Below are 13,818 nucleotides of genomic sequence, written 5' to 3' on the forward strand. Positions count from 1 at the left end.
TGTGGCTGAAACACTGACTACTATTGCTGCTGCCTATAGTGGAGTTTGCGATTCAGTGTTTTTGAATGAATCTTTTATGTGAACGAATCGTTCTCGTTCACCGAATCTATCTCCCTTTCGAAGCCAAAGACTGACCTTAGCATGGACCAATAGCATTCGAGTATGGGCTGAGTGTGGAGCATATCATTGGTTGGACTTACTGAACGAACAAGCCCTTTACTGAACGAGTCAGTGTTTTGAATCTGAATCTCTTTGGATATATTGAATGATCTGGGTGCACCTCTTGTTTGTGGGAATGTAATGACAAGGAGGAGGTTACTGAAACTCAGTTTATTTAGGCAATCTTTGTTTTGTATTTTGCTTGATAAAAGCCATGCCATGCAGTAAGACTAAAATGAACAGGCATGCAATGGTAAATGTTGCCGGCTCAACATCGTGATGTCTGTCAGCCATCGGCGATGGACGATGACAGTCTATCGGCCCAACCCTAATGCAGACTGTTTCGAGAAGTCTGACTGTTTCATGTTTCATGTTTGTTTAAAGGAGTGTTGCGGTCGTAAATCACTCGGTCCAATTACAAATCGGTTGAATGGGTGATTCAATGACGTCAGTGATTCAATATAGGACAAAAAGACACCCACTTGTCGCCACCTACTTGGCTAACGACACAACATGCCGGGGCACTGAAATTTTGAACAAATCTTTTTTGCGTGAATGGAGATTAAAAATATTTTTTCTCTATTCAAAGATGATCTAGACAAATACATGGAAACTACCAAAAGCTCTGTTAATCCCAAAGCAATGAAAACTATTCATCCTTTTTGTCCTCTTAAGGTAAAAATGTATTGCATTGTTCTTGTTCTCTTACGAGAGTATCTCTCGTACTGCGTAATATCTTACGCTATGGGGAAAACCTCTTTTCCACGAGATATTGAAGCCAAAAATTATCCTTAATTTTGAATTAATGTAAAACGCTGTGCAGCAGCATGCAGACATAGGCAGGACGGCTCGCGTGCCTATTGGCTGCCCTGCTGCAACAGCAGCAGCCTATCGAGAGAGGCGCTGCGTGACACCATATCCAATGGGGGCATTTCGCGCCCATTTCGTCACGTCCCGCCAGAAAGGGTGTGGTCTCGCCCTATAAATATAGCTCGATAAGGCTGGTACACTGATTTTCATCTCTTCAGCGAAGCCTCTCGCATCGCTGGATCCGGAGTGAGAAGCCGCGCCGTCGACGCAAGCCTTTCAGCGGGACGAGCTTCTGGAGTCGCTGGCCTCGCCACCTTCAACTGCGTACCTGCTGCGCTTTCCGGCGTACTATATATCCTTTACTCTGCTCTGTGTGTGTGTATGTGTGTGTGTGTGTGTGTGTGCTCACCCCACGACTCACACTTCTATCATCTAAAAGAGCCGCGTCTTTGTAAAGATGCCATCCTCCTGTGGCTCGTGCCGAGCCACACTCAGCGACGGGGACCGCCATGTGATGTGTTTCCTGCCTGTGAGAGGATCATGCAGCTCTCGCGCTCGCCGACGGCGGCTGCCCTCACTGCGAGCTATTGCCTACGGTGACTCTGAGGACTCGCCTGGCATCCTTCAGCGAGACTGCACTTCCACCCGCTGCAGTGCCGCGCCGTAAAAAAGCGCTGTACTCAGCGGGTCCCCGAGCCTTCTCCAGCCCGTGAAAGCTCGCCGGTTCGCCTGCCAGCTTCACCAGCTTTACTCGAGTCGCTCACTGACGGATAACGGCCGCCGCGCGCCGCCGCTTCCGCCATTAATGACGACGAGATAGCTGCATCTGTAGAGGAGACCTGCTGCTCTATCCTGGCGTCGGACAGTGAGGACTGGGCGAGCTCTGTGGACCTCCCCCTTCTGTCCGCGAGTCGTCAGGGAAACGGGCCAGCATCAAGACCGCGAGCCCTAAAACCGCGGCTAGCTTTCTTTACGTTATAAGAAATCTACCCCGCCCCCCATGAGATGAGAAAATGAGAAAAGAGTGTGTTTTAGTCCCGCCGAGGCCGGACTAATCTCTATTTCTCAAACATTTCTCAGCTCCTAGTTTGAGCGGCTGAAAATGTCATTATTGCAGCAATGAGCCTGTTGTATAACACGCACACCTGCATACAAACGCTCTCCCTGTGGCTCAGTGGCGGAACCCGAAGCCTTCGCGCGAGAGACCTGTGTTCCGTCCCGGCTCTCGCAGCAGATAAAAATTTAGTCTCGCCGCGGCCAGACTTCCACCGAAATTTTTCGCTCGTTCAGTTCCAGAAAATGCGACTGTTCCAGTGTATTTTGCAGTAAACAAGCCGGTACCACGGCCCGCTTGCCTGCACATAAAGGCCGTTTCCACGGCGACCCAGAAAAATCATGTAATCATTGTATTTCTGGTTTTCCGGCCACAGCCGATGGTGTTATAAGTAGGGATGGCCCGATACCGATACTGGCATCGGGGATCGGGCCGATACTGTCCTAATATACTCGTACTCGTACTCATAAAAATTCGCCGATACCACGCACCGATACCACGTACATTTTGCAAAACGAAACTGGCCGCCGCGAGTGCTTTGTCGAGGTGAACTGAGGCATAGGAAAGTATAGGCTAATGTCGGCGGTTTGGGCTCATTTCAAGATAAGGGATGATGACAACAGCAAGGCAGACTGTGAGTTATGTTCAGCTAAGGTGTCGAGAGGAGGGAAAGAAAGTACATCGTTTAACACCAGCAATCTAATTAAACATCTGAAGACGCATCATAGATCTGATGGCCGAGCGCGCGCGACTCCCCTCACCGCTCAAAACGGACTTTTTTGTTCAGTGCTGAATTCTGCATGCTGGCAAATCCTCTAATTATAACAAACAAAGTGTGGATATTATGAAAGATTGATTGTGCAGTCAGCTTCATTGATAATAACAGAGATGTGTGAGATCGCGATGAACTGTCAGCTTTTAGGATTTATTAAGGGAGCGCACTTTGCGCGCATTCAGTCATGCCAGACCATGCACGCAGTAGCCTGCTTGCTTTTATGTTAAATTAACAGCGGTTTGTGTGTTAATACATTTATTATTTTACTCATTTTTATTTATTTTTTAGACTTGTTAAAACAAGCAGAGAAGAAAATAAAAACAGTCTTCTAACCTGTGTTCTAAAATAGTCGTCTTCTTTTCTGGGAGCCTATTACTTTTGCGGTAGAAATATCGGTATCGGTACTCGGTATCGGCAAGTACACAAATGTAAATACTCGTACTCGTATCGGTTTGAAAAAAAATGGTATCGGGCCATCCCTAGTTATAAGTGTAATAAAATGCTCACAGCCCAGTGTTCATTTCTACACACAAACACAGCCCGCCACGGTACAGGGCTCGCACAAATGAAATCGACGCATGTCAATTGTGCATTAAATGTAGTGAATGTGCCCACAACCCAGTGCCCACAAACACTACCATGGTTTCTGTAAAACGAAACCAACACAAGTCTTCCTAGCCTCCTAGGAAATCGACGGTTTTCAGTCTCGCCGCGGCCAGACTTCCACTGAAATTTTCGCTCGTTCAGTTCCAGAAAATGTGACTGTTCCAGTGTATTTTGCAGTAAGCAAGCCAGTACCACGCCCGCTTGCCTGCACACAAATGCTGTTCCCACGGCGACCCAGATAAATCACATAAACAGTGTATTTTCTGGTATTCCGGCCACAGCCGATGGTGTTATGAGTGTAATAAAAATGCCCACAACCCAGTGCTCATTTCTACACACAAACACAGCCCGCAAAAATGCAGGGCTCGCACAAACAAAATCGCCTCATGTCGATTGTGCACTAAATGTAGTGAATGTGCCTACGTCTCAGTGCCCACAAACACTACACACCACATGTCCCACTGGTTCTGTAAAAACGAAACCAACACGCATTCAGTCAGCTCAGGCCGACGGTGTTTTTCAGTGCAGTAAATGTGCCCGCTGTCCTGCGCCCACATTCACTCACAGACATGATAAGCCCCACGGGGCTCGCCCCGCTCTCTCTCCCTCAGCAAACTGCTATAAGGGTTTTGAGCGCGACCAGGCTCCCCCTTCCGCGATCGGCGCGCCCCCCGCCTCACACACTGTAAACACAGTGTCTGCGTTACAGCACGCCGGAGCTCCCTTGCCGTCACTATGTCACGGCCAGAGCCCAGATCTCATTCTACCCCTAGCTATTCACGCGAAAGTGTGGGCACAGCTTCCTGGGGTATCAGAATGGGTGCTGAACACTATAAAAAGAGGCTATTCGCTACAGTTCGCTCGACGTCCCCGCCATTATACGGCGCGCGTCGAGACGACGGTGAAAAACGAAGTATCTCATCTACTTCGAGCCGAGATAGCGAAACTACTGAGCAAAGGTGCTATAGAACCTTTATCTCAAGCTCAGAGCGAAGGGGGCCTACACAGCAGATATTTTCTCGTACCGAAAAAAGATGGAGGTCTCAGACCCATTTTAGATCTGCGACAGCTGAACAGAGCGCTTGTGAAGCACCAGTTCAGAATGCTTACAACCAGGAAAATCCTCGCGCAAGTTTGCCAAGAGGACTGGTTTATGTCAATAGATCTGAAAGACGCCTATTTCCAGATACAAATAGCGTCCCATCACAGGTGATTCTTGAGATTCGCCTCTAAGGGCCAGGCATATCAATACACAGTCCTGCCGTTCGGCCTGTCCCTAGCACCCTGTACATTTACGAAGTGCATGGACGTGGTTCTCGCACCCCTGAGACTCCAGGGCATGTGAGTTTTGAACTACTTGGACGATTGGCTGATTCTAGCTCGATCTCACTCAGAGCTCATAGAACACAGGGCCACATTACTCGAGCACCTCGAGAATCTGGGCCTCACAGTCAATCGGGCGAAGAGCTCACTGTCCCCCAGTCAGAAAATTTCTTTCTGGGTACAGTGCTGGACTCGCGATCCATGACAGCACGCCTGTCATCGGAGCGCGGACTAGACATTCAGCGCGTCACGAAATCCTTCCGCCACGGCTCTATAGTCCCGCTCAAAAGGTTTTAGAAAATGCTGGGCCTGATGGCCTGCTTCACATGCGCCCACTGCAGATGTGGCTGAAAGCGCGAGTTCCGCCCTGGGCACGGACCGCTGGTCTGTTTCGCCTCAGGGTCGATCTAAAGTGCGTTTTCAGCTCTGAAACCTTGGAAAGTAACCGACTGGTGTGAGTCTGGGGACCGCCTCGAGTGTGCAGGTGTTGTCTATGGACGCCTCCACCTCGGGATGGGGAGCGCTGCTCAAGGGCAGACCGTTCGCTGGCCTGTGGTCAGAACGGGAAAGGCTCCTTCACATAAACTGCTTGGAAATGATAGCAGTCGACAAAACGCTACGGTGCTTCTGTCCCCAGATAAAAGGTCACCACGTCCTGGTCCGGTCGGACAACATGTCAGTGGTGGCACACATAAATCGCCAGGGCGGCGTCAGGTCCCGAAACCTTAACAGGTTGACGGAACGCCTTCTGGTCTGGGCTCAGCACAACCTGCTCTCGCTGAGAGCAGCGCATGTGCCTGGTCACCTGAATGTGGGACCAGACAGACTGTCCAGAAACAATGTCCCAGCAGGGGAATGGTCGCTGCAACCGCAAGACGATCCAACTGCTGTGGAAAACGTTCGGCAGAGCGCAGGTGGACCTGTTCGCGTCCCACGAAAACGCTCACTGTCCGAAATATTTCTCCAAGAGCAAGGACGCGCTGGCTCACGTCTGGCCCCGCTGTCCCCTCTATGCTTTTCCCCCCGTCTCGCTCCTGCCTCAAGTGCTGGAACGAATCAGGGAAAACGGATGCCCAGTGCTGCTTGTGGCTCCGCTCTGGACAAACCAGACTTGGTTCCCAGTCCTGATGCGGCTGACCAGCACTGCACCGTGGCCAATACCGTTGAGGAAAGACCTCCTCTCTCAGGCCAAGGGCTCGATTTGGCTTCCTCGCCCGCAACTATGGTCCCTACATGCATGGGCCATCAACGGGTACCCGCTAACCTCCTGGAGGGAGTGTTAAACAAGATCACGCAGGCGAGAGCCCCGTCTACTAGACGGCTCTACTCCTCGAAGTGGTCTGTGTTCTCTGCCTGGTGTCAAGCTCAGGGCTTTTCACCCGTAGACTGCGGGGTCACGGAAGTACTCTCCTTCCTTCAAGAGCTGCTGGATAAGGGCAGGACCCCATCCACGCTCAAAGTGTACGGTTTTGGAAGCCATGAAAGGTGCCCCGTTCGAGCCAATCCATTTGTCAGACATGAAGCATCTGTCTTTCAAAACGGTGTTTCTTTTGGCTCTCGCTTCAGTGAAGCGCATAGGGGACTTACAAGCGCTTTCAGTAAGCGCGTCATGTATGGAGTTTGGGCCTAATGACTCAAAAGTCATACTCAAACCAAGGCACGGGTACGTGCCCAAATCCCTCAGCACACCGTTCAGGGCCCAGGTTATTTCCCTGTGCGCTCTCTCGGTTCATGATGAGGAGGAGGATGCGAGTCTCCTTTGCCCTGTCAGGGCACTGAGAGCTTATGTGTCCCGCTCGTCTGTCTTCAGACAGACCGAGCAGCTCTTCGTTTTGTTTGGCGGACGCTCCAAGGGACTGGCCGCATCAAAACAGAGCCTATCCAGATGGATAGTCGACGCCATAGCACTGGCTTACACTTCTAAGGGCCTGCAGTGTCCTTTGGGTGTCAGAGCGCACTCCACGAGAGGCGTGGCCTCATCGTGGGCGTGGTATAGTGGGGTTACCTTGCAAGATATCTGTACGGCCGCGGGCTGGGCCTAGCCGTCTACATTTATAAGGTTTTATAACCTAGAGGTTCCCGCCTTACAAGCCAAGCTTCTGTCGGTATAGAATTCAGTGCTATCTGCCCCGCTGTACCGGCCCAGATGCTGAGTTTTGCTTGTGCATCGCTCACTGAGCGATAAAACAGCTCCATGGGTGTTGAATAACCCGTACTGTTACCCAGTTCAGGCTGAACACGTTCACCCTGTCTGTGTGAAACACTGTTAACATAACTAGCTCCTGTAGGATGCTATTTCATGGGGAATGATGCTTGCAGCCTCTCTTCTCCGACTCTCTGTGAGTCTATGGTGATTATGCACTACATGAGCCCCGGGCTACTGCCCTTGGGACTTTGGTGTCGGATCCCAGTACGCACGGCGTCTTGCATTGTGTTCCCCATAGCGTAAGATATTACGCAGTACGAGAGATACTCTCGTAAGAGAACGTACTCGGTTACTAACGTAACCTCGGTTCTCTCTGGAGAGGGAACAAGTGCTGCGTATCTTGCCGTGCATACACAGCTCTGGTTCGCTTCGGCGATGAAAACCAGTGTACCAGCCTTATCGAGCTATATTTATAGGGCGAGACCACGCCCTTTCTGGCGGGACGTGACGAAATGGGCACGAAATGCCCCCATTGGATATGGTGTCACGCAGCGCCTCTCGATAGGCTGCTGCTGTTGCAGCAGGGCAGCCAATAGGCGCGCGAGCCGTCCTGCCAATGTCTGCATGCTGCTGCACAGCGTTTTACATTAATTCAAAATTAAGGATAATTTTTGGCTTCAATATCTCGTGGAAAAGAGGTTTTCCCCATAGCGTAAGATATTACGCAGTACTCGTTCCCTCTCTAGAGAGAACCGAGATTACGTTAGTAACCGAGTACGTTTTTTTTAAACCTGGCAACTTATTTGTGTCTGTGTATCTTTTTGTCTTTTCTGTTTAGTTTTTTTTCCCATGTTTATCTGTATTGCTTTAATGTTTTGTAATGTTTAATAAAAATAAAAAGATTCAAAATATTTGAGCCCTTAAACTAAATTAAAACACTCACCATTAAGCATAAAATCCACTCAAGCCAAACATCCGGGTGGTATGGGGGAGAAAAGTAATTTTAGTTGACAATAAGTTGTTGTGTATGTTTGGTATATGTTTGGTATATATTTGGTATATTTTTTTCTAAATATAAGCTTAATTTATGTTACATGCATTTAATATATACTGTATGCGTGTGTGTGTGTGTGTGTGTGTGTGTGTGTGTGTGTGTGTGTGTGTGTGTGTGTGTGTGTGTGTGTGTGTGTGTGTGTGTGTGTGTGTGTGTGTGTGTGTGTGTGTTGTTTGTATGTACATGTTAAATGTATGTAAAATAACATTAATATTAGGCCAACTGGTAATATTTACCAAGTTTTACCAAAGTTGACCAATGAATTAAATTAATTCAGAAATGTATTTGCTCAAGTGTAATAATTAACAGACATCAAGAAGTGGCCACTAGAGGGCCGAGGCTGGTTCTAAAATAACCCAGTGGACTTTAACCCGTCATTCAAGATTTGTGCAAAGACTTAACGAATAAATGGAATAAGGCAGTGCATGCAGAGAGAGAGACTCAGTAAGAGTATATGGGACTTTTCCTAGTTTTTTTGAGAAAACTTCTGGGCAACTGAATTCAGGTGAGTGAAACTGTGTTTCTGTGCAATGGATTCTTACATAAAGGTGATAAATAAGGAAAACAGTTTGCATATATATGTATTTGCATGTGCAGATTTCTTCAAGATTAGTCACATGGCAGCATTGGTGATTGATTGGTGATAATATTTCAAATGGAAAGGGATACATTTTATTTGCACATAATACAAAGACAAAGCAGAAATTAATTGTAGAAATAAAAATAACTGCTGAGAAAGTAAAACAAAAAGCCTGAGGGGTTGTACAAAGCACTTTCCCACATATACATTTGTAATCGAAATTATTCAACCCCCATTGCAAATCAGGGTTATCTGCAAAATGTACAGACTTTCAGCTGTTGAAAATGAACAAATCAAACAAAAGTAATTGAAATAGCTTAACACAACAAATGGTTCACCAAGTGGTTTCCAAAATTTCAACTGAAAATGCAACTTTTAATGGCGTGCGCAGTCTCAAAATTATTCAACCCGCTAAATCCCTCACAACAGCACAAATCTGCAAAACAAGTGTTGTCTCAAGCACACTTGATGCAACTAATCAAGGGCATCATTAGTTCCACTAGGTGTGCTTGAGCTAGAACACATTACATATCTAAACTGGGTTTGTTGAGTGTCACGTTTGAGTGCATGTTAGAAATATGGCTAAGTCAAAAGAATGGTCAAAAAAGTTAAGAGAAGATTTCATCGCCCTTCACAAACAAGGAACAGGATACAAAAAGATAGCGAAGGCACTAAATGTTCCTAGAGACACTTGTTACGCACCCTTAGACACAAAGTTTTAACTTGCAAATTTTGCTTGTTTCTTTCTGTTGCTCTGCTTGTCGCGTTTGTTATTTTCTGTTACAGATATTGTCCTGTTGTTTTTTCTTTCGGCCATGACGGCGTGTTTTGAGATTACCAAGTGTAATGTGTTCTGCCATGACGGCGTGTTCTGAGATTACCAAGTGTAATGTGTTCTGCCATGATGGCGTGTTTTGAGGTTACCAAGAGAAATTCGGACAGGTAATATGTCACGTGACGTACACAACGCAACACTTAGCAAACTCGATACAAACACCAGGTAAGGAAGTAAACGCCACCCTTGGATGTTTTATTATTAGTTAGAGCAGTTAGAGAGGGCGCTTTGCGCTGAAGAATTTTGTCTTTTCTTTTCTTTTTGTTATTAGTTAGTTAAGAGGTTGGGATTAAGTTAACGGGAGTTTGTTCTGTTCTTTTCTTTCATTTGGCTTCACAATTTGTCCTTATTCTCTTTGGTTTTACTTTGAACTCTCAAACTGTATATTTTGTTTATTTTTCTTTGTGTCCACAACAAGTATTATCATTATTAGTATTATTATTGTTCATCTGTTGCACTTAAATTTCACAAGTACAATAAATCGTACTTTACTTTTCACAACACCTTGTTACGTGTCGTCTCTTGCCATTTTAATTACACCACCTTCTGATCACGACCTCAATGTTGCCCCTTTAAAGACTTTGTGTCTAAGGGTGCGTAACAACAATCTTGGAAGCAAAGTTTGCAAGTTAAAAGTTAAAAGTTAAAGGAACAGTTGTTACACTACCTGGACTGGGCAGAAAAAGGAAGCTATCAACGGCTGCAGCCAGATTTCTGAGAAGGCAGGTTCAGAAAACCCTCGAGTGACTGCAAAAGACCTGCAGAAAAAAAAAAATATGTGTTTAAAGCAGCACAAAGACTTAAAAAAGAGGTATTCGCCTGTTATGGCACTTTTTTTCTGCAGACATGAAGGTGTGCATCATTGGAGCGGGGGTCATCGGCCTCTCCACGGCTCAGAGCATCTACCAGCACTTCCACGGCCGGGTCACCCCTCTCACCATAGAGGTGTATGCGGATGTCTTCACTCCACTCACCACCAGCGACGGGGCAGCTGGACTCTGGCAGCCGTATCTATATGACAAGGGGAACGTGCAAGAAACGTGAGGTTACATTTGTGCATTTGTCCATGGTATAAATAATGGCCAAAGGAATTAGTTGAAGCGCATCTTTTTTTAATATTGCTTCACAGTAAATGGAACAAAGAGACATTTGACTATCTACTAAGCTTCCTCAGCTCTCCAGATTCAGTTCAAATGGGAATCTTTCTCCAGTCTGGCTACAACCTGTGCACTGAACCTATGGCGGTGAGAAAATATTTTTCAAATGCATGTAATGTCTTTTTTTCAGTATACAACATTGCATATAATAAACTGCAAGTTTTGATGGATAGACCATACTGTATTATATTGTCAGGTAATTTAGGTCTCTGCCTACTGGCCCTGAACTATAGTATTATACATTCTTCTACTTTCTTTTTGCACTGTACCAGTCCAGTGCATGGCATGATCAAAATTGCAGAACAGAGCATAATGAACTTTACTGTATAGCTGAAGAAAAGAAGTGGTCAGAATCAAATAACCTTAAGCGTTCACTTTAAACTGCTGAGCCCCCTCTCTCTGGCATGGGTTAAAACCAGCATGAAATTAGAGTGACAATAACTGACCCATCTCACTGATCCATGAGAGATGATTGTGAAAATTACTGCAATCTCTCTGCTCCGCTCAAACAGGACCCCTCATTTAAAGACACTGTGTTGGGCTTTCGCCAGCTAACTAAACGTGAACTAGATATGTTCCCGGGATACAGGTACATATCACCTGCATCTAATCACAAGTTATTTCTATAATTTGATGCTGCTGACTTGTTTTCAAAATCAGTTTGGTTGTTCTACCCCTTAAATTGGATTTGTGAATGTAGTGTGTTGTGTCGCCTTTCCTTTTTCCCTCAATCCCTTTCAGTTTTGGGTGGTTCAACACTGCTCTCATGATTGAAGGAAAGACATACCTGCCCTGGCTTATGGACTGGTGAGAGATTCCTGTTATCTTATCAGTAACCCAAATTAGGAATGAAATAAAATAAAGTATGGTTCAAAAGTCCACAATAAAATATTAGATTCAAGTTCTAGTTTAAACTTACAAATAAAATTTTTAAAAAATTAAACATTAGGACTTAAAATGAATAATTAGAATTTCAGATTTCTAGATTTTCTCTGTAAGTTAGAGTGTGTATATATATATATATATATATATATATATATATATATATATACATATACAAATGGAAGAATAAGTGATTTTATCAGTAATTGTATATGCATCAGAATAACTGTATGCATTTGTATAGCTATGTAAAATCTGTAGTGGACTTGTTACTCTTACAGTCTGGCTTTTTTCAGGTCTAACAATGATTAAACAGTCTTTGGCACGTTGGTCATGTTTCTGTGTTTTTCACAGGTTAGGACAAAGAAAGGTTAAGTTTTATCAGAGGAAGATTGGTTCATTTCAAGAGGTTTGAGAAATTCCATTGTCATTCTTGCACTTAATAAATGAAAATCTCACAATCTTTAAAAAGTTTGTGGTTAGTGTGATTTAAAAAAAAAGAAAAAAAGAATACTTTTAATCAGCAAGGATGCATTAAATTGATCAAAACAAAAGTGACATTAAAACAGTTTCCACAAAAATACTAAACAGCACAGTATTTTCTACATTGATAATATAAAGAAATGTTTCTTGAGCAGCAAATCAGCATATTAGAATGATTTCTGAAGGATCATGTGACACTGAAGACTGGAGTAATGATGCTGAAAATTCAGCTTTGACATCACAGGAATAAATTACATTTTAAAATATGTTAAAACAGAAAACCATATTTTCCTGCTAAATTCATGCTGAGAGTCTGTCTTTGTACTGTTGCAAAATGGTGTTAGTCATAGAATGTGTGCATTTGTAATGACCTCAAAATTGTCCTCCAGTTGGCAGATAGTGGTGCGGATGTTATCATCAACTGCTCTGGTGTCCGATCAGGAGACCTACAACCTGATCCTGAGCTCAAACCAGGAAGAGGGCAGATCATTAAGGTGAGGTTTAGTGAATAAAAGTCCTTCAGACCTAGAGTTTTTACATAGAACTATGTTGATTTCATGCCTTTTATATCAACAGGTAGACGCTCCCTGGTTAAAGCACTGGATCCTCACACATGATTCCTCATCAGTCTACAACTCACCATACATCATTCCTGGGTAAGACTCACTGAAATAAAAGTTGAAGTTGAAGTACTAAAACATAAACTGAAATAAAAATAAATTAAAGCTAAATAGATTTTTTTTTTTAAACGACTAAAAATGATAAAACCACATAACAAAATTATTAAAACTAAAATGAGTCTAAATGACTTCGTGACTAAAATGTAGTCTTGTCTTAGCTGTTGCACATGACCTCAGGTCCTCTGGTTGTTTCTGCAGGAGTCGTTTAGTCACTGTGGGTGGAGTTTTCCAAGTAGGAAACTGGAATCTGCAGAACAGTTCTGTTGACCATAGAGGCATTTGGGAAGCCGCCTGCAAGCTTGTGCCCAGTCTACAGGTAGCTTTCAGCCATTTCAGCTTTGCTAAATTATTGTTTGCTTGACTGGCATGAGGGGATTGAGTCTTCTTTTTTCTCTTTAGAATACACGGATAGTAGAGGACTGGACTGGTCTCAGGCCCGCACGCAGCAAAGTTAGACTGGAGAGAGAGACCGTGCGATCTGAACCACGCGCTTTTGAGGTGAGCCTGTAGTGATCATTAAACTGAAGATCTTATGGCATCTTCCAATGAAGAGGGGTTGCTATAAACAGCCTAGATGATGTATGAGTTAATGCGGAGCCCCTAATGGGACATGGTGATAGAAAAAAATATATATATATGAGATGGGAGAAAATAATTATATTGCAATGCTTTATGCAAAAGAAAATGCAAATGTTTTGCGAGTGTATTTTTCTTCCCATCTTATATATTTTTTCCATCACGCTGTCCCTTTAGGCCTCTGTAGATTCTCCTCTTTTCACACACCATGCTGTTTTCATTCACCTCAGGTCATCCATAACTACGGACATGGAGGTTTTGGACTGACCATCCATCGTGGATGTGCTGAGGAAGCTGCTCGGCTCTTTGGACAGATCCTGGAGCAGAAAGGCTTGCTAGCACACTCTAAATCACGCCTGTAATAATAGATTTGGGCCTCTGGACAGTGTTATCCATCTCTTGAATTGTCGCTAATCTAATAACCGATGTCAAATTGAGATGCATAATACATTTGACTACATTTATCTGCACTAATAAAGACACATATACTATTGTTCTTTTTTTTTAATCATAATTTATTGTTATCATACATGTACATCCAGTGCAGTGGCAAGAGATCTGTGCACAGAGACACAAAACGCGGCACTAAATCGCAAAAGGCAGGCATAGGAGACAACTCTCTGGATTCACAGGAACAACTGCACACTTCCCATCATGCCACACACATACCCACTGTACGGTTGAAAAGGCATAAATAC

At 44.6% G+C, this 13,818-nt stretch overlaps 1 protein-coding gene across 1 annotated transcript; it reads left to right on the top strand.

Annotated features, from left to right (window-relative positions):
* Window positions 1-10,186: 10,186 nt before the first annotated feature.
* Window positions 10,187-13,589, top strand: LOC130097117 (D-amino-acid oxidase-like). Its single transcript, XM_056263820.1, has 10 exons — window positions 10,187-10,382; window positions 10,472-10,586; window positions 11,012-11,088; window positions 11,241-11,306; window positions 11,736-11,790; window positions 12,254-12,358; window positions 12,441-12,520; window positions 12,743-12,860; window positions 12,944-13,042; window positions 13,351-13,589. The coding sequence occupies exons 1-10, from the start codon at window positions 10,189-10,191 to the stop codon at window positions 13,480-13,482; spliced, it is 1,041 nt and encodes a 346-aa protein (XP_056119795.1). The 5' UTR covers window positions 10,187-10,188; the 3' UTR covers window positions 13,483-13,589.
* Window positions 13,590-13,818: the final 229 nt, after the last annotated feature.

The sequence above is a fragment of the Rhinichthys klamathensis genome, unplaced genomic scaffold (assembly GCF_029890125.1).
Source record: "Rhinichthys klamathensis goyatoka isolate OS25496 unplaced genomic scaffold, OSU_Roscu_1.1 h1tg000210l_1, whole genome shotgun sequence".
NCBI lineage: Eukaryota > Metazoa > Chordata > Actinopteri > Cypriniformes > Leuciscidae > Rhinichthys > Rhinichthys klamathensis.